The sequence below is a fragment of the Alligator mississippiensis genome, chromosome 1, assembly GCF_030867095.1.
Source record: "Alligator mississippiensis isolate rAllMis1 chromosome 1, rAllMis1, whole genome shotgun sequence".
In the NCBI taxonomy this organism is placed as follows: Eukaryota; Metazoa; Chordata; order Crocodylia; family Alligatoridae; genus Alligator; species Alligator mississippiensis.
Genome location: NC_081824.1, coordinates 202,495,881 through 202,521,798, shown reverse-complemented (window position 1 = coordinate 202,521,798; position 25,918 = coordinate 202,495,881). Strand labels below are relative to the sequence as shown.

At 39.1% G+C, this 25,918-nt stretch overlaps 1 protein-coding gene across 21 annotated transcripts in view; it reads left to right on the top strand.

Annotated features, from left to right (window-relative positions):
- NRXN1 (neurexin 1) overlaps positions 1–25,918 on the top strand; it is a 1,201,358-nt gene that overhangs the window by 1,021,594 nt on the left and 153,846 nt on the right. For 12 of the 21 annotated variants that reach the window (XM_019497413.2, XM_019497412.2, XM_019497404.2 and 9 more), the window contains 2 exons: positions 21,398–21,487; positions 22,945–23,264. In XM_019497413.2, coding sequence (XP_019352958.1) covers positions 21,398–21,487; positions 22,945–23,264 — 410 coding nt within the window. The remainder of the gene's footprint in view (positions 1–21,397; positions 21,488–22,944; positions 23,265–25,918) is intronic. The other 9 variants (XM_019497420.2, XM_019497419.2, XM_019497417.2 and 6 more) reach the window with 1 other exon arrangement.

Below are 25,918 nucleotides of genomic sequence, written 5' to 3'. Positions count from 1 at the left end.
GGATGGGAGGGGGGTGGGGGCTTGAGTTTGCACGCGGTGCAACTGCTTACCTGGAGGCCCATTATGGCGGTGACGGCCACTGCCTCCAAAACCTCCCACTGTCACCATGGAGCCATGCCCGGAGCTGTGTGGCCAGCCACCGGATGGCAGCGGTAGCGTAGTGGTGGCCAGGCAGCATGCAGCCATCCCCACCACCACCCTGCGCTGTGCCGCTGCCACTGGCCGCACAGCTTTAAGCATGGCTCCGCAGCAGCGGTGAGAGGTTTTGGAGGCAGAGGCAGTCACCGCTGGCATGGTAATTTTGACTGTACACAATTTTCGCCTTATGCACTGATTTTAGAACCTAACCCCTGCGTAAGATGCGACTCCACTGTATCAGGAGTATGACCCCAGTTTTAGTATACTTTGCTGAATGGTGGGATGTATGTAGCTTCCTGTAAAATAAAGGTTAATTCCACTCTATTGTCAGCTGATTAGAATATGTAAGATAACTGTATGAGAGATGTGCCATCTACCAAATATTGCTTTTGTAATGCAGATAGATTTTATTAACTCCTGGATCAGCCCTGAGGTTGCTCTGAGACCTGATCCTGTCTCAGGACAGCACAGATCAATGCTGTGTTGAGCCTTCCAGCCACACAATTTGCTATCTAAAATATGAAAAACAAAATTAATTTCTACCTAACAACATATATCTAAAGGATATGAGGTTGGGGTTTTTTTTATATATTGGTCACATTTGTACATGTGTCCCTGGATATATTTTACTGGTGTTGAGGGGTGTGAAAACAGAACAGTACTTATCTTCAAGACAAGACCATTTATTAAGATAATGAATTTTAAAAGTCACTATAATTGCCACCCTGCCTTGTCCCAGATAAAGTTTCAAGAGACCCAACCTAATTAATCAGGTAACCATGAAGACAGTCATCTCTTTTTTATGTATGCATGAATGTACTCTTATCTTTTTCTTTACATTTTGCAAATGCAGGGTGAAACAGTCACTGCTGAAACAATACTTATTTCTATCTCCTCATTATTGCATATTTAGTCTCCGTGCATTTTTAATTCTTGCCAGGCAAGAAAGAAAAACGTATTTTAGGAAGAAAACATCCTGAATTCTTAACTATTCACCTTTTCAGATGAACTGTTCCTTTAGGCTAGGAATACATGTTCAAAAAGCCTGAACCTGAATTGATTCAGTCTTTGCAGGTTACTCTAACCTGGCTAGGCTAAACCGGTTTGTAACCACACAGACATCCCAGAAATGCAGGCACATGCCTGAAGTGACTCAGGCTAGAAGCTGGGGGTGCTAGAGTTGCCCTCCCTGTCCCTTCCACAGTGCTGAGCTGAGTGGGGGTGGGTATGGCCAGGCCCCGGTAGGATGCTCTGATTAAGTAGGCATTCCAACAGCTCAGCTGGCAATTGATAACACAGTGTTTATCACTCCTAAGTGTTTATCACCCCATCAGAAAACAAAGCCGTTCTCCATTAATTCAAGCTCTTCTTAAACGCCTTTTCCAAGGAAGGAACTAGTCTCCAACAGCATTATAGACAGCATATAGTCTGCTAGTTAATGCTGAGAGGTGTCTGTGTAAGGCAGAGGGGAGGGGGGAATCCCTGCTTAGCAAGGAATGGTGAGGCAAGGAGGGGAGCAGGGGGAAGCCAGGCAGCTACCTGCAGTCTCTGCCAGAGCTCCAGCCAGGGAGCAGAGGGGAGGGGCCAGCCCTACTGTGGAGCAGAGAGCCCCACCCATCACAGAGAGCATGCCGGGATGCTGCAGGAGTCTGGTTTAAGTTAAACCAGGAAGCTGATGAACCTTAGGCTTTTGATTAATAGTAATTCAGTTTTAGCTTTTCTATAGCATTGTTTTATTAAAACGCAGTTGAAAAATAATGTAAACCTGCCTTTTTTTTAATCTTATCAGGAATAAATGACTTTGCTCTAGACAAGGTAAAGCAGTTATTGCTGAACTAGAGGGTCTTTTGACAGCATATCCCAGCCATCAAGATAAAAATGAATGGAGCTTTCTTTTATGAATGCAGCCATAGTCAAATTCTGGAGTATGTACAATCTCAAATAAAGTTTAAATAGGGATTGAACATATACCACTATACAAAGTACACAGTAACTATTCTTTCCTAATCTGTAGGCCAGGGCCTGATCTAACATACTGTAAATAGAGGTAACTCCATTAAAGGCAGTAGAATTGCATATGAAACATACCTTTTTTCCCCAAAAAAGCAGCTGATGGAAATTGGAGGGAGGGGGTGCATTATATGCAAGGAGACATAGGAACAGCATTTTGTTCTGCGTAAGCTTTTGCCAGGTGAAAGCAAAAATAAAGTCTGTCAGATTCAGAGGGGGCATATCTACACATGGTATGAATACATCAGAATTAACTCCAGTGTAGTTTGTGACTGAGTTTATTGCTCCCAGGGGCAGCTTTTACATGTGCTCCTGGAACCACAGCATGTTGAGCCGGGGCAGAGCAGCCCCAGATGGCAGAGGACTCAGGGGGTCAGCAGGCCAGCTCAGGGCTGCTTCGCCCCAGATCAACATGTTGCAGAGGGGCCAGCTGGGGCCTGAGGGTGCTCTAGCATGGGGCTAACCATGAGGCAGCCCCTGCAGTGAAGCACCCTCCTGTCCCAGTCATCCCCATCAGCGTCTACATGTGCATTGCCGTGCACTAAAGAACTGTGCTATAGGATAGTACTTGTATTTACAACTACTGACCTGTGGTGGTGTTGATTAGTTTCCTACGGCTTAATAGGGGCACATGTGTAGACGTTGAGACTTTACTGTGGAAATAATTAGGCCGCTCCGCAGTAAACGTCTTGGGTAGCTTCACCCAGGGAGTATAACAGTAAGCAGGCTGCTACTCAGTGGGCACATCTACACGCACGCATTTACCGTGTAGTAACTGAAATTACCGCATAGTATGGGCACACAACTATAAGTACCCTGTGCAGTAAGTACGGTGACTTATGCTGACTTGAGCATAAATTTGATACCTACATCATGCAGGTATCAAATTTATGCCTGATTAGTTTCTGCACAGTAATGCACATGTAGAAGCCTTACTGCACAGTAACACTGTATGTGTGCACTTCACTGTGCAGTAAATTTAAGCTGGTGTTAATGCACAAGTAGACACTCACAGTTACTTATTACAAGGAAAGATTATTTTTTTTCATTCTGACTTCCAAAATCAAGGTGTGTATCTTATCTTGGGGCATGTTTTATGCAGCAAAATATTTGTACTCCCATATGAATTAGTGGAATTGAGATTTGAATCAGGCCTGTATCATTGTTTTACTCAATAGACTGATTCAGGGGAGTTGAATGGTCTTTTTGGTACTGCATTAAATTTAGTAGGCTCTAAAATATTGAATGAAACATAAAGTTATCAGAACCCAGAATAATAAAGGTAAATTTGATTTTCCCCTATTGCAAAACTAGAAGATGATGACAGGCTGCTGGTTTAAAATTTCAGAGTTAGAGCTGCCTGACAGGGAAAGGGGAAATACTGAAAAAATAGGCTTGTTTTAAAGAACAAATTGTGCTAAAAGTTTTACTTAATGATGATTTATGTATTGTATGGAATCTATAAACATATGTTTTAGCTTTTAAAACATAAACTATAATATGAACTTACAACAAATTAATCCAAAGATTTCTCAAGCATTTCAGTTTAGGATCCCAGTTTTTCATTCCTTTCCCATTCAGAGTTCTCATTCAAATTCTCTCCTGTTAAAGAAAAAAATAACAATTTAGGAGGTTATTGAGATTGCACTGTTAATTACACTGAAGTCAGGAAATGAGGTGCAGATGAAGATGCATGTATTTAGGCAGAAAATGTTCAGGCACCCTTTATACCCATAAAAATACTACCCATTTATAAATAAGGTCCTTAATGAACACAAGTCTCATTTCCAATCAGAAAATAGGTAAATGTTTATTTTTAAATGGTCAGCAGTCAAATGTTTATATTCTCAGCCATCAATTTATTAAATGCTGTATTTATTAGATTTTTTTTTTTTATATGCCAGCATTCCCAACAAAGACTGTGGGAACAAGGGTTAATGACATTTTTGGAAATATGTACAGGGGAACAATGAGTCGGAGTAGGTTGGTTATTTTATGTCTGTTTACTCCATTGATGAGATTGCAGCTGGAATACTGTATCCATTTCTAGTGAGCATATTTAAAAAAGACACTGAAAAATTGGAGTACATGTAGAATAGAGTCACAAATACAATTTGAGTGCCCTAGAAATGCCTTACAGTGAGAGACTTAGAGAGTTTGATCTATTTAGTTTATCAAAAAGAAGATTGAGAAGTGACTTGATTACAGTGTATAAGTACCTTCTAGGGGAGAAAATACTTGTTACTTAAAGAGCTCTTTAATCTAGCATAGAAAGGCATAACAGGAACCAATGGATAGAAGATGAAGCCAGAGGAAATTAAAATTAGAAATAAGGCACAAACTTTTAGCTGTGACTGTGATTAAATGTTGGAACAAAGTATCAAGTGATATCTTCAAATCAAAAATGGAAGCATTTCAGAGAGATGTGCTTTAGCCAAATGCAGGTTCTTCATTAGCCCAACGGAAGCTAATGGACTCCATACTGAGATAAGTGGATGAAAATTAATGGCCTCTGAAGTTAGCCTAGGTCTGTGCTTGCACTTAGGAGTGTTTTACCAGTACACGAATACCAGCAAAGCACTTCTAGTTTGGACACAGTTATACGCAGTTCGGACAAAGTTTTTGTCTCTACTAGGAAAGCCATCCTGACAAATGAAACAAGCTGTACAGGTAAAAGGAGAGTTTTGTTGGTCTAACTGCGGCTATGCTAGGAGTATTGCGTTGTATAATAGAGCACATTCTGTCCTTGGATTGTTTCAAGAAAAGTCAATAAGGTTTGTGTATATGCATTCAAGAGCAGTAATTGGTTATTGAACTCATTATCACTTGTCTTTATGGAGTTTTTTTCACAGTCTTGTATTTTTATACTCTCATATATCACAACAGAAATGGACAATAGTCAGCAGTACTTTTCTTGTACAAGCCTTTCAACCTAACATCTTACAGTTTATGGACATGTTTGTCTAGCTAATTTAATGGCTGTAATTGAGAAATACTCCATGGAACACGTTTGTACATGGCTTTGTGAACAGGCCTTATTGTAATATAATCCATACCTTGCACCTTACCTGCCATCATTCCATGAGCAGGATAACCCTGGATATTCTGTGCAGAAATCAAAATAGGATGGCCCTATTTTTTTTTTATTTTTTATCAATAATGGCTTTTTAGCCTAGTCTTTTTCTGATGGTAGCAGTCTACCTCTAGTGATTAGATATTTTTAAATCATGACTGGATATATTTCAGTCTTAATGCTGAGCATTGATGTGTCACCTCCAGTGTTCAGCTTTTGCAATAACAGCAGATGTGTGTGCATTAACAACAACAAGGATTATAGGGATAACTACCTGTTTATCAGGATGAAAGTATGGTGCCTCGCATTGATTTTATGCCAGTAATTTCAATTGTAAGTGTGGAACAAAGGTAGGATATGGATCTACCTATGAATTCCAAGTTTATTAATCAAGGAAATCATTAACATTTAATTACTGAAGAATTTTGCATCTTTTAGCTTAAAACTAGATGTTTATTTAATACTTTATCATACTTAGCACTGAGCCTTTAAAACTACCTAATATTTAAATAGCATATTGCACCATATTTTAATAATGCATTAGTGTTTTGCGTTAATGAAGCTACTTGAATTTATAAAGTAGGGAAGACGATAATATCCATACCAAATTTCTTTAACATACTGTATTTCAGTCTATTGTTTTAAAAGGTCAAGTAGTTTCTTGAGGGAAAAAAAGTGGATTTGTAAATTATATCAGCAAGCCTATTTTCTGCAGAAGATTATTCATTTCCCTATTTAACTTTTATAAGCATTTGAAAGAAGCAGTATCTATGTTTTTGTATGTGTACTTGCAAAGGGATTTTGTAAAATAAAAGGAGAATTCAAAGTATTAGCAAATGTCTACATTTTAAATATGTCTTGCAGATTTGCACTGAGAACAATCTTTGTGATATAATGTTTGAGTTCATATTCATTTTAAAATTAATCCTTAAAAAAAAAAAAAAAAAAAAAAGATTAAGTTACCTAACTTCCAGCAACCAGTTTTTAAATTAGGCCTCACTAACTTTAATATAGAGTAGCCCCTCCCACGGGATATGATTATGGATAAGCAGTTTTGATCTTGAGTCATCTGCTGGAGGTGAGAAAATACACATAAGAAAGTATAAAAATACATATGGAGAAACATACACATAAGATTTGGTGTTAAAGCCTTTTTTCCTTTCCCCTCTATACTCAGAAAGTACAGCTGTCCAGAGACTCCCTTGATATTTACTCTCCTAGAACCACGAGAGAAGAATTTCACCTTCACCTGGAGATGTTTTCTTTAAACCTTACTCAGCAAATCATTTAAGGACATACTCCTGTTCTTTAAATGACACCCATAATAAGTGATTTGCTGTGCTGGATCTGGTCTATTGAAGTGAATTCCCTGTGAAGTTATCAAAAACAGTAGTTGTAGTACATCTATCTATCCCCTTCCACTCATTCCTTCTAACTCACAAATTACTAACTTGTCTTCCTCTTTAGTACCAACACCCTGAAAATGAATCTCACAAAGGGATTTGTATTGGGATTCTTTTACCTCCTCACCCTCTCCAAAGCTCCCCTAACCATGAAATTTAAGAAGGATTTCAAGAGAAAAGTTTTTAGTGTGGAAATCTTAGCCATTTCAGTGTTACAGCTTCCAATTTGTTTTTAATCAGAACCCCAAATAAAAGTAAAATGGCTAGATTTTATAATTCTCATGATCCTCATGTGTTTGCATCTAGCTACTTCTCTCAAATACCAGTGTGGACTGAGATGAAGCATACGCATTTTCAAAACAAAAGCTTTAGTTTGGGAAAAATTATAATAGGGAGGGAAGAGTTACATGGAGAGATAAGGGCCATCACACAGGGCTACAACTAGCCATACAATCTGAGAGGCTGGTGCCAAAAGCCTCCATTATTTATATATGTCTAATGTTATGTACATAGTTAAGACATTTTCATACATAAATGCTTATCTAGCAAATAAGAACTATATTCCAGCCTGGTTGACAACCAGTTTAGAGTGTACATCAGGGTGCAATTTAGTTCTTATTTCTCAGTTAAGCTTACCTTTGCCTTTGCTAGATAGTTTTGTATGTAGACCCTCACTCACCCAAAAATCCACATCGAGGTAATATGGAGTCCACCTACATGAAGCAGCTTGCAAGACGGGGACCTAAGTGTGTGTGTTAATCATCAATGTGAAATATTTTCTTAATTATGAACCCCTTCTCCAAAGGGAAAAAAATCAATAATGTTTCATAAACCATACCACAGCACTGGAATCCTCACGTTAATTGAAATGAAAAATATTACTGCAGGGTTTTGGTTTGGGTTCCCTACCCCCCCCCCCTTTTTTATATATATATATATTTTTGACCAGCTTATTTCATTGTTAAGACATAAAATTAAATCACTACTGAGGGTTCACCCATGGCCATTATTCTGTTGCATGGTGGACTGCTCATTAGAGTACTAAGGCACTAAAGCACTCCTCTGCTTTTATCTCTCTGAGCATCTGTTTCTATTATTTACAGTTTTTGTTGCTATACTTTGCCAAAAGCATTTTTTTAAAAAGAATGTGTACAAGTTTAAACCTTTCCATTTGAAACAGATTATTCTTTTATAGTAAAATATCTGCAAGGCATAAATACACAAATTGAAATGCCACTTTTAGACATAGCTGAAAGTCTAAAGCTTTCTTTGGCCAAGGGCTACTTATTTTGCTGCACTGCTGACACAGAACAGATTTTTCTCTCTTAAATGCCATTTTCTATCAGTCTTAGTGCCTTTGGCTTTTTGCTTTGCTAAGTCTTGGCCAAATAATAGCCCCTCTTTTGTTGTTTCAGTTGGCTTATGTGTAATCATGTATAACCATTGAAGATTGAGCTGACACCACTTAGAATAGATGCAGTGATTATGACAAAGCACTTTTGTGGTCCTGGACATTGGGACATAATGGTGGTGAACTCTCAATAATTAACCTGCTTTGGGAAAGAAAACAATTCAACAATTTTCATTTTCACAATTACTTTCACTTTATCCAGTTCCCTGTTAGCTAGAGTTGGTACTGATCGTTTTGGATCACTTATGATTTTTGCCTCATCCATGTAACAAGAAGTAAATTTTGTTATATAGGCCTAAACAGATATTCACTAGGGCTGTGCGAAGGTTTGGTTGCTGATTCAGTTTGGCAGAGATTCGGCCCAATTGGGTGGCCGAATCTCTGAATCCAAATTGAATCAGGAGACCCTTTAATCTCTCCAAATTGAATTGGAACCCTCTGAATTGATTCATTGAGATTCAATGATTCGGACATAGACACAGCTTTAAATGTTTTTTTTTACTTACCTTGAGGTACCAGGCGAATTGTGAATGGTGAGATGGTGGGGTGGATGGAGTGTCCCACAGGAGCATGGGGTGGGGGTCCCCAATGCGGTCACCGGCAGACCCGGAAGTGGGCCAGAAGCTTGGCGACTGGTGCGTCCTGGGTCGGGGGGGGCGGGGCACACAAGGTCCCCCCATGGCCAATTGCCAGGGCGGGGGGGGGTCTGCCAGCAAGCATGCAGGGGGTCCTCCTGCACTCCTGTGGGATGCTCCATCCACCCCACCATCACAGCGTTCACAACTCATGCCTGGTACCTCGAGGTATGTAGAAAAAACATTTAAAGCTATGTCTATGGCTGAATCACTGATTCTCTGAATCAGTATCGAATTTTCAGATTTGGATTTGGCCAAATTGAATTGGGACAGTGATCCAAATCAGTTAATTGAATCACTGTCCCCTGAATTGGGCCGAATCCGAATCAAATACGACCCGCTTCGCACACCCCTGATATTCACAATACCTTGCATTGACTCCAAACCAGACCAGTTCAGTTCTCATAAGTTTATTTAATACAATAAAAGGCCACATTCTGTCCTTTCTTCTATACTGGTCAACACCAGAGAAGAATTTATTTACATAATAATTTTTCCATTTTTTATTACTGCTTGTATGTTTTAAATGATCTAGGAAGAATATATATATATGATGTATACATGCCTCTTTTTTATGTGTGTATATACACATAACAATGCATGCACATACACTTTTTCACACATATTCTCGAAGTGTTAATATGTTTCACTAAGTGTAATAACATTTAATGATATAAGCAATGACCCTTTGACAGCGGTGCCCTTGTCTGTTCTTAGCACACCCAGTACATTCAAACTTAATTGGAAGATTTGTGTGCAATTAATAAGACCTTTTTTACTAATAAATTCTACTTGAATAGTAGATACTTCTGGGGATAGGGATTGATGGGAATTTAAAATAAGGGCCGAACACAGTGCTTTTCATTTGCCATTGTTCATTTTTATAATGTGAATATTATTTCTTTGAGTGACATTCTACACAGCAGCTATCTAGCAAAGCACAATGAAGATCATTCTGATTGCTACCTGGAGACAGCCCTATGTTACATTCGGTAGTCATTATTGTAGTCCTTGCTAATTTTAGGGACAGTGGGATTGAAATAGCCATTTAGGTGAAGGGTGACATTATAGAATCATAGAAAATTAGGGTTGGAAGGGACTTCAGGAGGTCATGTAATCCAACCCCCTGCTCAAAGCAGGACCATCCCCAACTAGATGGTTCAACCCAGCCAAAACCCTTGATTAAAAGCCTTTGTCTAAAAACCTACAAGGATGGAGATTCCATGGCCTCTATGGGTAACCCGTTCCAGTGTTTTACTACCCTCCCAGTGAGAAAGTTCTTCCTAATATCTAACCTAAACTTCCCTTGCTGCAACTTGAGACCATTGCTCCTTGTTCCGTCATCAGCCACTACTGAGAACAGTCTAGCTCCATCCTCTTTGAAGCTACCCTTCAGGTAGTTGAAGGCTGCTATTAAACCCCCCCCCCCCCCCCTTGGTCTTCTCTCTGCAGACTAAATAATCCCAGGTCCCTCAGCCTCTCCTCATACATCATGTCCCTCAGCCCCCTAACCATGTCCATTGCCCTCCCCTGGACTGTCTCCATTTTGTCTACATCCTCCCTGTAGTCAGGGACCCAAAACTGGACGCAGTACTCCAGATGCAGCCTCATCAGTGCTGAATAGAGGAGAATAATCACTTCCATTGATCTGCTGGCAATGTTCCTACTAATGCATTCCAGTATATGCTGTTAACCTTCTTTGCAACAAGAGCACACTGTTGACTCATATTCAGCTTATTGTCTGCTGTAACCCCCAGGTCCTTTTCTGCATAGCTGCTGCTTAGCCAGTCAGCCCCCAGCCTGTACTAGCACATGGGATTGTTCTGCACACTTATGAGTGCAGGACTTTGCACTTCTCCTTATTGAACTTCATGACATTTCTTTTGGTCCAATCCTCCAATTTATCTAGGTCTTTCTAAATCCTAGCCCTATCCTCCAGTGTATCTACTACTCCCCCCAGCTTGGTGTCACCTGCAAACTTGCTGAGGATGTACTCCATCTCATCTTCCAGGTCACTGATTAATATATTGAACAAAACCAGGCCGAGGACTGACCCCTGGGGACGCTCCAGTTGATACCTGCTGCAAGTAGACATCGAGGCATTGATTACCACCTTTTGAGCCCAATGATTCAACCAGTTTTCTATCCACCTGTTCTTTACAGTTCAGCCATTGAAAAGCTTTGAATAAGAAACAGACTACAGCCATGTTTTAGTTAAATTCCTATAGGAAAGCAACCTCAGATGTTCTGACATTATGATTTAGAAGCAGTTCAGAATCCTTATACCTTGGAGAACTAAATGTCACTAATATAATGATGTGGGACATGGTATTGTACTTATAACAATTCATGTTTTATACCTGTATCTTACTCTTTAGTGATTTATATCAATTTTGCTGCCTATTTTAGCAACAGTCTTATAATATTAGCTCCTTAAATGTTGCAGAGGCAGTACAAAGGATTTTTTTAAGAAAGCTTGATAACATAATATGACCTTTAATTTATCAGACTAGGCCTTATGTTTTTCTTATCTCTTGCTTGTTGCTTTTCATCTTCTCTCATCTGCTTTTGATATAATATAGCAATCTCTCAACATAAGGGATCTAGCACTACACAAACAGAGGTAGTTCTTGCATTATGTTAAGGGAACATGAACCAGAGAGGGTATGCTTACAGTTTGCTTACTAATTAATCCAGTGGAAAAATATTAAAATCAAAGTTTGGCATGGAACATAGTTGATTCGAACCAAACAGATTGGCATGCCTTGCAGCTTTGCACTAAAAAGTCAATGAGAGTTTTAAGTGGTATTCTTTAGACCAGGGCTGTCAAACATATGACCCATGGGCCAAATCTAACCTGTAAAGCCTTGACACCTGGTTCATGAGATTCTTCGAGGGGCTATGGAAATCCAGGTGTGGAGAAAGTGGTGTTGGGATGGAAAGGGGGTTTCCCTGCCAAAATTCAGGGTACAGAGCCCTGATGAGGATGTGTGTTTGCAGAAGAGGGTGAATAGCTGCATTATCCCCTCTGACTTTCTGACCACTCACTCCAACATCACCACCTCTTCTTACCCCACTGCTGGATATATGTCCAGATCCAGTCCCCAAGGAGCCCTGTGGTCCAGATCTGGCTGGGGGGGGGGGGGGCAAGTGAATTTGACACCTCTGCTTTAGACAGGTTAAAAACATGGTCTAAGCTTAGTATCCTCGTAGCCTGCAAGTATGAACCAGAAGATGAAATAGGATGTTCTAGTACAGTTTATAATGATTGAGGTAAACTGCAGAATTGGGACCAAGTTACAAAATCGCTTTGTTTCAATCTGTCAGATACCTGGATTCCTTTTCAAGGCTATCTTATTCTTTTCCTTCTTATACAGTACTGTAGTGTATTAGTTGTGTTCACTACTAAGCAGCTGGTGCATTCCATCCCAGATATGGCTACTTTTCAAATTTGATTGGCAAAATAATTCCTACTAAGGTATCTGCTCTTCATTTTAATGCATTAGGGCAGGGGTCGACAACCCCTGGTACGTGTGCCAAGTGTGGCACATGAGACTATTTTGCTTGGCACGGTGTGGCCAGCACTGGCTCTGGGAAGCTGCTGCCAGCGACGGAACCCGGGCTGCTCCAAGCAGGGCTTGCAGCATCCCACCTGCCTGCTGGGAGCAGCCCAGGATCCTGGCTGGCAGCAGCTCCCCAGAGTTGGGATGGCTGCATCTGGGAGGCTACAAACAGCTGCGCCACGCTTATATCCTTGTGCCAGGAGCAGGAGAGACCGGGGCTGTGCTGCCTCAGGCCCTGCCCCCACTGCCCGCTCTGAGGAGTGCCTGTTCGCGCTGGTGCGGAGCTGGTGCCGGAGCCTGGCACAGCTGTTTGGAGCCTCCCAGCTGTAGCCACCCTTGCTCTGGGGAGCTGCTGCCAGCCGGGATCCTGGGCTGCTCCCAGAAGGTAGCTGCAAGCCCTGCTCAGAGCAGCCTGCGCTCCAGCAGCTACCCAGAGCTGGGGTAGCTGCTGGCAGCTACAGAGCCCGGGCTGGGGGGCAGAAGCTTTGGGTGGGGGGCAAGGGGAAGTAGGGCTGGGGGCCAGGGGCTGTGGGTGGGGTGCAAGGGGCAGCAGGGCTGGGAGGCAGAGGCTTTGGGTGGGGGGCAAGGGGCACTAGGGCTGGGGACCAAGGGCTTTGGGTGGGGGGAAAGGGGCACAAACAGGGCATCCTGCCATGTACCCCTTGCCCTCATTTTGGTTTTCTGCCATGCTGGCACGCCGGCACCTTCCAAGGTAGTCATTATGGTGTTTTTCAGCACTCTGGCCAAAAAACGTTGCCTACCCCTGCATTAGGGGAATGTATAAGTGAAAAAGACCATATAATATATAAGTTTAATAAGAAATTGGCAAAACCAAGTACCTAATCACTTTTCAGTTAGCCAGTGACTTAGAGATTTTGCTTTAGAGATTTATACAACAAAATTCTATAATATCTGAACTACTCCTTAAGGGTATGTACAGTTGTTGCTTTTAGATCAGCCTAACTAGGATTAGGTCAATCTGAATACCTAACCGTGCAGGCATTTGGACCCAAATGTCCCAAAAAACAATGTGCCTGATCTTAGCTCAGCTGAGGAAGTGCACTAATAGCTTTGTTGTACATTAATTTTAGGTGACTCCTCAAGCTCTTAACCCCTGGATCACTCACACAATAACATGCTAGGGCAGGCTTATTTCTGATCCATGTTACCCAGCTTGTTTTCCATTATTGTGTGGCCACTCCCAACAAATGAGCTGCCCAAGTTGCAATCCACCTGCATCCCAGGATGCAGTGCCCTCCCCCTTGTTCTATGTGGACAATCTTTCTATGTCTTGAACTCTACTGCCCAAAGGATGGTTCTGGCACCAAGCCATCTCCCCCTCCCATCCCCAGGGATGTGACCTTCCCACTCCCAGGGATGCAACCCCATGCAAATAGCCTGCAGAGCACATGCCAGCTAGCCAGGTCACGTGGCATGGATGGATCCAGGAGTGGGGGCTGGGGAGTATGGGAGGAGAACAACATAGAGTGCCAGATCACTTCCCCATCAGTTGGGCCTTCCTTCCCAAGGCAGGAGCAATAGCTCCCCCAAAAGTGCCTTTCCTCACCACTCCCACCTCCCAGCCACCGTAGGAAGCACGATTAGCACCTCCTATACCCCAGTCTCAGTTTATTAACACATGAGCCCTTTAATTTACTTCGTTATTTCTTTTTAATTTTTTTTACTTCTTTTTATTTTATCCTTCAGTGGCTGACTTCCTTCATTTCACCACCTTTCCCCATTTCCTTTCCACCTCCTATTTCATTATCTACCCACATCCCATTAACTCTCCACCTCCCAGCTTCATGTTCCCACCCTCCCCACCCATACCCATTTCTCACACACACACCCCTATAGCAGGCATAGAAGCCTGTCTTCCCTCATAGCCTAGTCTGCCCCCTCCTTGACAGTTCTTTAGTGGCAAGTCACAGCTGTGCAGGTGGAGGACTGTCAGAGAAGGTTTTTCAGCTTTAATGTATGACTGCTCCAAACTCAAGCTAGCACTAACACTGATCAGTATTTTAAGTTCATTGTGTAACAAGGCCCTAACTTAGAGATCGGGTTAACCTGATCTAAGAAAGGGTTAATCTGATCTCACATATGCATTCACAATGCATTCCCATGGCTGGGAAAGCCCAGCCACTTGCCCAAACTCCAAGGCTGTGCTACTTCCACCCCCACAACCCTGACTGGACTGTGTTTAGCCCCTGACCCGACCCTCCAATTAGGCAACACCTCACCCCTCTTGCAGACTTGCCATCCCCCCTTGAACCCACTAGTTCCACCTGATTTTGGCCACCCTCCCCTCCCCCAGATTACTTGCATTGGTTTCCCTGTAAAGCTCCCAAGATCAGTGAACAGCTGCACACACATCTCCCATGCCACATTTAGGCGGCTTAAAGCAAGCCACATAAATGTAGACTGTGTGGTGAATGACTATAAACATCCTGAATGTCTTGGCAAGGAAGGAACCTCAGATTAAAAGGTAAGGTTTTAAATTGCCTCCTTAATATAATTATATAAATTTGAGGGTAAAGCACTTTTCACACTGCTAGTTTTATAAGCTGTTTGCTTTGCCTTACTATTGAAGCATTGCTCAGAGGTTAGAACTAGTAAAAGAGTCATAGGTGCCCACAAATAATGAGGAAATAGAAAATAAAGGGGGTGGGGGAAAATATTTAAGGAACTGATTTGCTAGGACTGTATTTTAATTAAACTATAGCGTATGTTCTCTGGCTGATTCAGCAACGTTTTGTATCACCCAGAGGGAATCCCATTGGTGAGTTATGGAATGGGCATGGAGTTGGAGAGCTTGTGCCAATGTTCTGGTTTACCCAATGTTTTATTTGTTTTGAATGTAGTTAAATGCTTGCTTGTTCACTCCCAATGTACAGCTGTATTATGATGTTTCATTTCAGTCCAATTGTTCAAGACAGGTGCTCACACCTGTAACCACTTTTAGTTATCCCTTCCTGTGCGAGTGATTTGATTCGTTTCTATACGGCTAATTGCAGAGTAACGTGCTGCCCTCGATGAGCAAGCACTGTAAAACTTCACACTTATTTGCTGTAGTTGCTTTAACTATGGAGTTTCTTTTTTCTTTAATTGTCTCCCCTGGCTGATTGACAGGGTTGTTCAAGATGTCCAACAGGAAGAGTCATTATATCCTAGAGGTGTGTGTTTACTTTCCCTTAAGAATTGGAAGAGTCAGAAACTCATCTCTTACATATAGAGATTTCAGTGCCTTAGGGCTGGCAGGGACTTGAGAAGCTCAGAAACAGGCCACTCACACGTTAAGGAGAATGCTGGGTAGTTTTATTAGATTTCTCCTAATGTCATTGACAGTATTTAATTACATTGATGTGCAGAACACCTAAAGCTTGTCTCTTGCTAACAGGCCCAACCCTGTTACACTTAAACACATGAGTAAGTTTGTTCACTTGAGCCATCTCATCAAATTCACTAGATCAAACTCAAACAGAGTAATTAAATTAAAATCCTAGTAAGATTTTACAGAATTTCCACTTCCTGATTGCTTTGGAATTCATTGCATCCTGAATATATCCTATACCTAGCACCTGATATATATCACTCCAAATACACGCGCGCGCACACACACACGTAAGCATGACACCATAAATATTTGTGAATTTTTTTTTCAAGAAAGTTGTACAATATTGTACCTGCAGGTGCAGAGAGCACCAGTGCAGCTATTATGAGCACCAGTTTCAATCTCAGGTGAGGACATTTGTACTTGCAGTCAGAAGTACTGGCAAATATCTCACCCTTTTTTTGGAGGAATAGGTGCCAAATTATAGGTACGATTTTTTCCACAAATCAAATAGACAAAGCATCTTTGTACCCCCACTAGCAGCGATGGTGGTAAAATTAGCACCTGAATTTAAATTTCTTTGAAAATCTGGCCTGAAATGTAAAACATCAGAAGAACTTTAACACAAGCCCTTAGTGGCTACTGCCCCTCCACCTGGCCTAATGGATGTATCAAACACCATGTGAATCAGAGGCAGAGGGACTTTTGCAGGTACTTGTGCTATGAAACATCATTGATCTTGCCAAGTGGCTTCAATCAGATATCTTCCTTTCCTACTGATGTCAGCATGTCATCATAGGACTGAGCCCTTTGTGAGCCAAGCAAAAGACATTTTCAACCCTCTATGAGCGCTAATATCCCTTGTAGTTCTCTTTAATATTTCCTTTTATTTATTCCCTAGTAGGTCATTATAATTACTGTGATGAATTTGTTTAGTAGTAAAGGGATTGTTATAAAGAATTTTTTTTTAGTCTTTAACTTCTTCACAGACTCTTGATTTTCAACTTTCTTACTTATTATTCTCTTTCAAGGATGCTGCTATTTCACATCAATAACTGACACTTTTATTTTAGAGAACAAAATAGAATTACATTCCAGCACTGACAATATAATAAACCAGAAAGAGATAAAATACATATTAGTGAAGTTCATAACTGGTCTGTCCCAACTGATCTATAGATATAAAGGTATGATTAAAATTTTTTTGGATTGCTTTTTCTCAATCTTACCACAGGATTTAGATCTGATTCAAAGATTTGACCTTTGTTGCTCCTTTCTTCTTACCTTGATTCTTTGAAATTACTGTTATTCCCTTGAAGTCTACCTGTTCATACAGAATTAATACACTAGTGTGTGACAAAATATTATCTATTTGGTAGAAGAATGAAGCCGTCTAGAGTTCACAGTTCAGTCCAGACTTGTCCATGTCACAGAGCCAGTCCATAGTGATTATTTTTGTCTGTTTTTTAATCAGAGATCTCATTTGTGTAACCAAAGCATTTTGCACTACATTTTCACTTAGCTGTCTACAATTAAAGTTAATGTTCGTCAGTTGTTCTCTGAATAACTGTTGACAAGCATTTCTTTTGCCAAACCACTTTATCCTTCAGAAGGATCACAAGAATAACATTTCAAAGCCACAGTTTTATTTAGAGTATGATGTCATGCAAATGACTTCATCTGAAAATGTTCCTGTTGAGTGAATTCCTTGTGGCTCAGAAGGCAAAATGACAGATAACTGTATCTAAAAACTGCCAGATGACTACTATTGTAGAAAACCGTAATTTTTTCCTGTTAGAGGTCAGATTGTGAGATGATGTAAATTTGTAAAGTTTCACTGAGTTTATTTGGGATTACATGGATTTGTCCCAGTTGAGAAACTGATTGCAACTATTCAGAAAAAGGCACACATCAAAGAGATGTGTAGCTAATCCACTTTGTAATCGTTATTTTAAAAATATATTATTTATGGCTCTGTGTATTCAATTCCATTGTGTCATTTTTTTAATTTACCAGTGAAGCTACCTATGTGCATATTAATTATATGAGCTCAAGACCTATGCACTCTCCTTCAAATTAAAATTTGATAAATTCCACACCACTTACCCTTTAGCCTTTCCATTTATATTATCGGCTAAAAGAACTTTAACCAATATAATGGTGTCCAATCGAGATGCATTTGACTGTGTACTTCTGGTCTTTTGAGAGATGGGTAATGTAAATGGCAATTATTTTTATACGTGACCTTTACAAATCAAATGGTTATTTCCCTGCTTTTCATTTATATTTAGCTCCCAGTGGTGCAAAGTTTCTGCAGTTAGGATAAAACATAATTTAGGGATGATAATGCTATGTTGTAATAGGGTACAGTATTTTACACAGTGTACATTGCACAGATTTTTAACAGGAATAAGCCAAATTTATAAACTTAACATGAATAAATTTAGGCTGGAAATTAAAAGAGGTTTCTAAATATTAGAATGGTGAACTTCTGGGGCAGCCTTCTCATAGGAGTTGTGGAGGCAAAAAAGCCCTATTTTCTTTATAGATGGAACTCAGGTTTTTATAAAGGAGATTATATAACACAGTTGCTTATGCTATTGGGAGAATAGACTTAATGACCAAGACAATACCTTCCAGTCCAATGTTTGTAAACTCCTAATGTGTATGTGGATATGTTGGCACTGGATTAAATAAGATACAATGTAAAGTTTTCCCATCCTAAAAAGTATAAATTATTCTTCATTTTGGCAAAGGCTTTGCAACTCTTTCTTGCACTGGATAGTGTAGATGTCCTCTGGAAAACAATGGGTCTATTTGAAGAGTTAGGACTACTCTAAGTCCCATGTGAATTTGCTCACATAAATGTGTTTTGAACAACCATGTTATTTTATTACAAAATATGTGGAAAATTATTTAAAAAGAAATGCATAAAATGAATTATTCAAGTGTGAAAGCAAAGGGCAATATATTGAAATAAATCATATTCCTTCATTTGTTTGCTTAATTGAAAAGGCATTTTCAAAACCCAGATGACTGTCATAAAAAAATACTAAATATAAGCAAGTTAAAAATAAAACAAAACCTAGGTCTAAACCTAAAACATTAATTAGTATTCCATTAATACAGAAGATTTTAAAAAATCAAGGTAGGTGAAAAGAAAAGAAAAGATGGAGTAATTCATTCTTATTGCTTTGTTCAACGGTGGATCACATAAGATCTCATTGAATATTCCTTGTACACCTCCTTCTCCCATTGAAGTCATGGAGAATTTTGGATATACAAAGAAGCCAGCTTCAGGCCCAGGATGAAGAGCTGGAATTTTAAAAGATCATGGAGTAAAAACTGTAAGACTCTACACTTTCTGAACATCCACAGCAGCATGAAGATGAGTTATGAAAGTGAAATGCAACCTTTTGCTCCATATCTTTCTTTTCTGGAAAGGCTTTAAAAGGAAAAGCAGCAGTTTCACTAGAATAGCATCTTGTACAAAAAGTGTTTGAAGCCAGAGAAGAATGAAGAGAAGAATGTTGGAATGCAGATATAAATTCACAGAGCATATTAGAAAGCAGGTAGAGGGTTAGTTTTTTTAAGTATGCCACAGTCTGCAAATTGAACTATATCCATGTTACATTGTATGAAGGAGATATGAAGCATGGTAAGTAAAATCCCACCTTACAGAACAGCAGAATAAATACTTGCATAAAACCAAAATGATTTCCTCTCATGGGAGCTGTTGCTGTCTGCAGGCCTGTAGTGCAGATTCAGTCTAGCAGTCCTTTCTTCTGTGAGCATTGGTGTTTACTTCAGTGATATTATTCACCTGAGTATAGACTAGAACATTGCTTTTTCAGTTCAAGTAATGTTTTGCATTAAACATTTGCAGTGAGATCCTGCTAGCTTCATTCAGAGATACCACTGAACTGACAGTAGGGTGACTGTCTTTCATTTCAAGCACAGGGTTCAGTCCTTTCACTGCAGTGAACAGAAGATTGCACATTTAAGTCAGTATGGCTAAGTACAGATAGTCAAAAAGCCTGAGGCTGAATCGATTCAATCTTCACAGGTTAGTATAAGTTGCATAGATTGAACCGATAAAGAAGTGAACAGACATTCACTTTTGATTCTGGAAATGCAGCCACATGCCTGCAGTGGCTCAGATGCCAGGGGACACTCGAGCACACCTCTCTGCTTGAGTGGAGCAGACAGCTGGGCCAAGGCTAGCCCACCCACCCTGTGAAGGGGGATTTGCAGGGGAGGTACAAAGCATCCTGGGGTGCTGGAGTCTGTGGGTTAACTTGAATCTGTAGGGGATCTGGGACAGAAGTTCAATAAACTGATTTAAGATAAATCAGTTAAGCCTGATACTACATCCATCCAGGTTCATCTTAAACCGGTTTTGGCCATTTTGAAAGTGGTTATGTGCTCTGAACTTCTGTTGTTTTACAGAGTTGAATTGATTTATTCAATTATTCTGGTTTATGTGTAATTTCTATCCCTAGCCTAAGCAAATCCCTAGCATTTGCACTCAGACCCCAACTAGGAATGATTACCTTTCCCTGTTTGGATTTTGGTTTCTTGTCAGGTGTTTAACTGATGGGAGAAAAAGATGTTTTGATTTGTTTTTTAAAGCCTTTATATTACAAAAGGTTTTTTTTTAATATGGGTTCTGATGAATTGTACCTTTTATCATTATAGCATGCAGATCAGTAATTACAAATAAATGTTCAAGGCAATCTTCGTATGACCTCTAGCAATCTGATGTTTTACTGATTGTATGGGGTCATAGTCTCCTACCAGCTCTGCTTCACAGTCAGTCAGTCCTGAGGCCACACCAACCATTGAAGCACTTCTGATGTAGTAATAACTTTCCTCCATTCTTCCCGGTCTTTTGCAGTCATTGTACTATCAGTCAATTTCAATCCTGTCCAGTCTTTGATGTTGGTGGTCCAGCTTGCTCTAGTTCTTCCATTAGTCACTTAAAGCAGAAGAGAATGGCAGAATGGGGACAGGAAAGATTTGCACGCAAGACAAGTTTTTTATTACATATGGCCTCAATCTAGGTTCCTCTTCATTTATGAACCCACACCAAACATAGCAATCCACTAAAGTTATAGAGCACTCCACATCACAGAGACAGGACATGTTTAGACAACAACATCTGATGTCACTTTTGTCAAAGCCTTGATATTCCTTAATAAAATATATTATCACCATCCTCTACTACAGTGTGCAAATGATGGATAATCTAATTTGTTTTGTATCCCATATTTGAAACTCTTGAATTTATTTAAATCAAGTGGATAAGAATGTTTTTTTTCTGACTAGGAAATAAGTGATGTCAGGTCTATTTCTAGACAGCAGCAGTAAGTGTGTCTTAGATGGTGGTAACAGCTTGTGTTCTTTAAATGACTAACCTGAAGTAAGAGGTTGGGTGACTTTTGAAAAATTAAACCTGTTTCACCTGAAAATGTTTAACTAGTTAATAAGAAACATCAAAAAAGACAAAACCCTGAGGTCAATGATCATTTTTTGTAAAGCCATTCTATGATGTTTAAATTTGTTTTTTGGGTCTGTCTATAACATAAGTTTAATAACCTAGCTCAAATGCAGATTTCTAATTTTCAATTAACATAGGAATAATTTTGTTTGCTAAAATAAAATAAATGAATGAATGAAAAGTCTGAAACATGAAATGTTCTAGGTAGCACTTTTTAAAATTCCAAATTTCAAAAAATCATGTGGCAACTGTATAGCTCAAGCTTTAAGTATTAACTTTTAACCTTTGACCTTACAGATTTTAACCAATGAAATGTCTCTTTAAACTTTAAAGGAAACAATGATAACGAGCGCCTGGCGATTGCTAGACAGCGAATTCCATATCGACTTGGTCGAGTAGTTGATGAATGGCTACTCGACAAAGGTAAAAAACATTGATTAAAACTTCAAATAAAAAATAATTTGAACATAAACAAGTAGTACTTCATTGTAACACTAATAAACATAAAAAATAAATTTTCAGTAAAACTAAATTAAAAACAAATTTAAAACAGTAAAATGTAGAGAGTAATATTTGCATACCTTGTATAATAATTTCTATACATTTTTTAGACGTACCAGCTGTTTAATAATCTTACCCTGTTAACTTAAGGTTAAAGGGACTGTTAAATATAATCCACTAACTCAATCTATGAAGGTACTCATAGCAAACATTAACCAAAAATTATAAATCATTCATAGATTATGTTACATGTTCCAGCATCTAAATTATTAACTAAAAAAAATATGTGTAGTTATGATATCTTCATTATGGTCCTGAAAAAAAATCTTTGTTTAAACTGTAGGTATCTTAAATAGTGGGCAATATGAATTGCCAATCAAAATGAAGTCCCTTTAACGTTTGCAACCTTCTAAGGGGATTTTGGAAGAAACACTAATTAAAACAGAACTTAAAGTTGTGTGCATGCTTTTTATGAGCAGAAACCAATCTGCTAAAGTGAATATTCTATTTAATAACAATAGTACTGTTGCTGAGGATTTCTCTGTTTAATGGAAATGTGCCATGATTTCTCCATCGGTATGTGAACCATTCCTGAAGTTGCTTTTACATCGAAAACCTTTTTATTTGAATTGATAGCCTTGCTGAAAGCCAATCAGACATTTATTTTTGAATTCTATGCCTCTGAGATACTCAGTATGAACCATGTGCTTCTTTTCAGTGTGTACATCAAAGGAAAATAAACACTTAGATGTGAAAAGGAAACATTTTCATATAAATAATAAATAGTCTATATGATTATATCTAGATATATTATGGATACCTGAAATAGTTCATTAGACCACATTCTTTAAAACCACTCTTCACTTGACCTAGTGATAGGTTTGCATATGTGTGTATATTTGCATGTGTGTGTGTATATGTATTTATACATATGCACCACATACATGAAGCTACAGTCTAGTTGTTATACTGGAGTGAAAATCTTTGAAATGTTGACAGTCTTGGGGGAAAATAGCTTTAAGGAATTAGAAACTTGGCATTCTTCACACGCATGCACACACACGCACACATAATGTAGCTTTCGGGTGAAAGGAAAGGGGTGTAATTCTTATTTATTATAGAAAACCAATTTATAAATATATTTGATTGGCCTTTTAGCAAAAAAACCCAAAACATTGTAAATTAAGAAATTACAAATACTTCTAAATAATTATACATTTCATGGACACCTCATTAAAAAGCAATGAATTATGAGTCAAATCCTTTTCTTATAGTTTATTGCTCTCATTATTCACCCCATGAAAAACCTGTTAATCATCCTCTTAGATTGTAGAGTTCACAATCAACATTTTTGCATGTATGTAATACTATCTTTACAGGACGTCAGCTCACAATCTTCAATAGTCAAGCAACCATAAAAATTGGAGGCAAGGAACGTGGCCATCCATTCCAAGGCCAGCTCTCTGGTCTTTACTACAATGGCTTGAAAGTTCTGAATATGGCAGCTGAAAATGATGCCAACATCGTGATAGAAGGAAATGTGAGACTTGTTGGTGAAGTGCCTTCCTCTATGACAACTGAGTCAACGGCAACAGCGATGCAGTCTGAGATGTCCACATCAGTCATGGAAACCACCACCACTTTGGCCACAAGCACTGTCAGAAGAGGAAAGCCCCCCACAAAAGAACCTATTGGTCAGGTTAGTCCACGTTTGTGTACTTTTCCCTTCTACAGTATGTTTGAAGTTCCCAAAATTGCATCAGCTCTACAGATCAAATATTGTTGTTACATAAGTGTATACCTTATGAAAACATAATTATGGCTCATGAACTGCCAGTCTGTACAGTGTTGAATTAACACTTTAGAGGAAGAGCTAGCTCCTGATTGACTGAACCTATTATTCCAAGTTAGACAAACTAGCTAGTTTAGATCCTTATTGTGTTGGATAACCACTTGGCTTTGTTTCAGTGAGATTCCAGTGTTTTAAATAAACTTCCTCCTTTCATGAGTAACGTTGGTGAGCTTCAACAAAGATGTATAGGTTTGAAATAGGTAACTGAATGAAAAAGTGTGATCCATCAAGTGATCCATGAAAATCCAAGTGTGTGAGAAAATCCAAGTTGAAGAGAGAATGTAGAGGAAGGCAAAGGGACAAAAACTGGAGATTAAAAAACATTAGAGCTTTCCTTGAAACATGATATTGTAAGGCACTTTCTTCAAGGACATGTTGCCTCCTGGGAAAGGCTAGCTAATGAGGAGTTGACAGCATGTTGTGTCCCTTGAGACCCAGGCTCCAAGTCAGTGTGTGATGTTTACTGTTTGCTGAGTTATTTATATCTCATGAATGTAGTGATATATTTAGTGGCTTTCAGGTTTTGGCAGGATCTCTGTATGTTATATGAGAGAATTTAACAGGAAAAAAAAAAGGTGAGCGCATTAATTACTTTAATCATATGACCTGCAGATACCTGGAATTATAGCAGTCAGGCTATGTGCTTTAAAAGAAGTGTAATTTAACAGGACATTTGTGCAGCAGGGAAAACACTTCCACATCTGTTCCATACTCTGTGGCCATGTTTAAATACACATACATTTGCCAAAAGGTTTTCATACCTGTCATTTGGTTCAGATGGTCAGTCCTTTTCCTTATTCCGTCATTAATTGGTAACCATAAAGCTACTGAGTTCCAAATGTGTAACAAAGGGCAAGCTGCAGTGGGGAGCAAGAGCTTGGGATGATGAGTATGCCTAGTTGTTTAGTCAGAGATGCACAAAAATCTCCTGGTTAGATCAGGAAGCTCTGCATAAATGAAATTTGTTTTTATTAATATTACTTTAAGTAACATTTCTCTAACCTCTGTTTCATTATCCAACTAGTCTAGTTTCAGTATTTTACAATAATGAAATGTGAGGCATCACTAGGTTTATATGGGAAGAATATGAATTTGGAGATGTGGCACATTTTTCAGAATGAGGAGAAATTTAGAGTCCAAGCCACAGACTTTTCCTGTTGTATAGTTGGAATTAATTGTGTGTGTTAAAGAATGGATTTCAACAAGGAGTACACCATAGCCATTCTTTTCTGGAGGTCATAGACAGATGACCAGAGAAAGGATCCGCTGAAATGCATTCATTTCTGCTTTATAAACTGTCCAATAAATTAGGCTATTTATCATAATGATTTACACCTTTATCAGATGCCATACACATCTCCATCTAGAATATCCTATCGCTGCTTGAAGCTATGGCTAGAGGGAAGGAACCACTCAGAAGTGTTCTGATTCCCTCCATCTTCCCTTGGCTGAAGTCACTGCATCCAAAGTGTACTGAGGACTTGGTTCTCAAAGGACTGTCAGATAGGTTCCCAGAGGCCATGAACACCCAGAGCTTCATTAAGTGATTTCTATACCTATTTGCCACTTCTGAAATCAGGCTATAGAGTGCAAAGTTAAAAAAAGACTCTTTTGGATTTGCCTTCCTCACCCATCACTATTCCTGACATTACTAGTGAAATAACTTTTAGTTATGTTTATGTATTGAAAATATTCCATACTATTTAGAAATTCCTTTTTCTGTGGAAATGCTCAGAATATTTGCCTGTATTTAAATAAAATTATAGGACTCATTATGCTGAATCTATAACTGCAGCTTTGTTGCCTTTAATAATCATTAGTGTTTTACTTTTCAGGATGTCAAAACATTCTGTCTTGCAAAATGATTATGTTATTACAAAGTACAGTAGCATATTCAGGGACTGCACTGAAATGCAGTCTGTAATCACATCTGTTGTTTAAGCAGGTTATTGATAACATTGCAGCTCCAAGACTGACATTTGTAATCCTATAACCATATTCTTGCAACAAGTTCAGGCATAGATAACCTCTAAATTAAGGCCGTCTCCCGTTCACCCTTCATTGCACATTGTTTTCTTACTTCATCTGAAAGTCATTGTTTTTGTCCTAGTGACCTGTAGTGGCAGATGGGGCTTACTCTTACAAGGTGTTGAGCATGTTCATATACATCTATATATGAATATGAACATGCTCAGCATCTTGTTTTTGTGTGTGTGTGTGTGTGTGTGTATATATATATATGTGTATATGTATATAGCACAATCTTGTGCATGTATATGTGTGTGTGTATGTGTACATACACATATAGCACAAGCTTTTATGAGGTGTATATATATAGTATGCTTTTAAACACACACACAGCACAAGCTTTCATGACAACAGGTATATATATAAAAGCATATATGTATACGCCTGGGGTCATGAAAGCTTGTAGTGTGTGTGTGTAAAATGTATGCCATGCTGTCATGTGTATTATTGCAGGCAATATGAGCATGAGCACC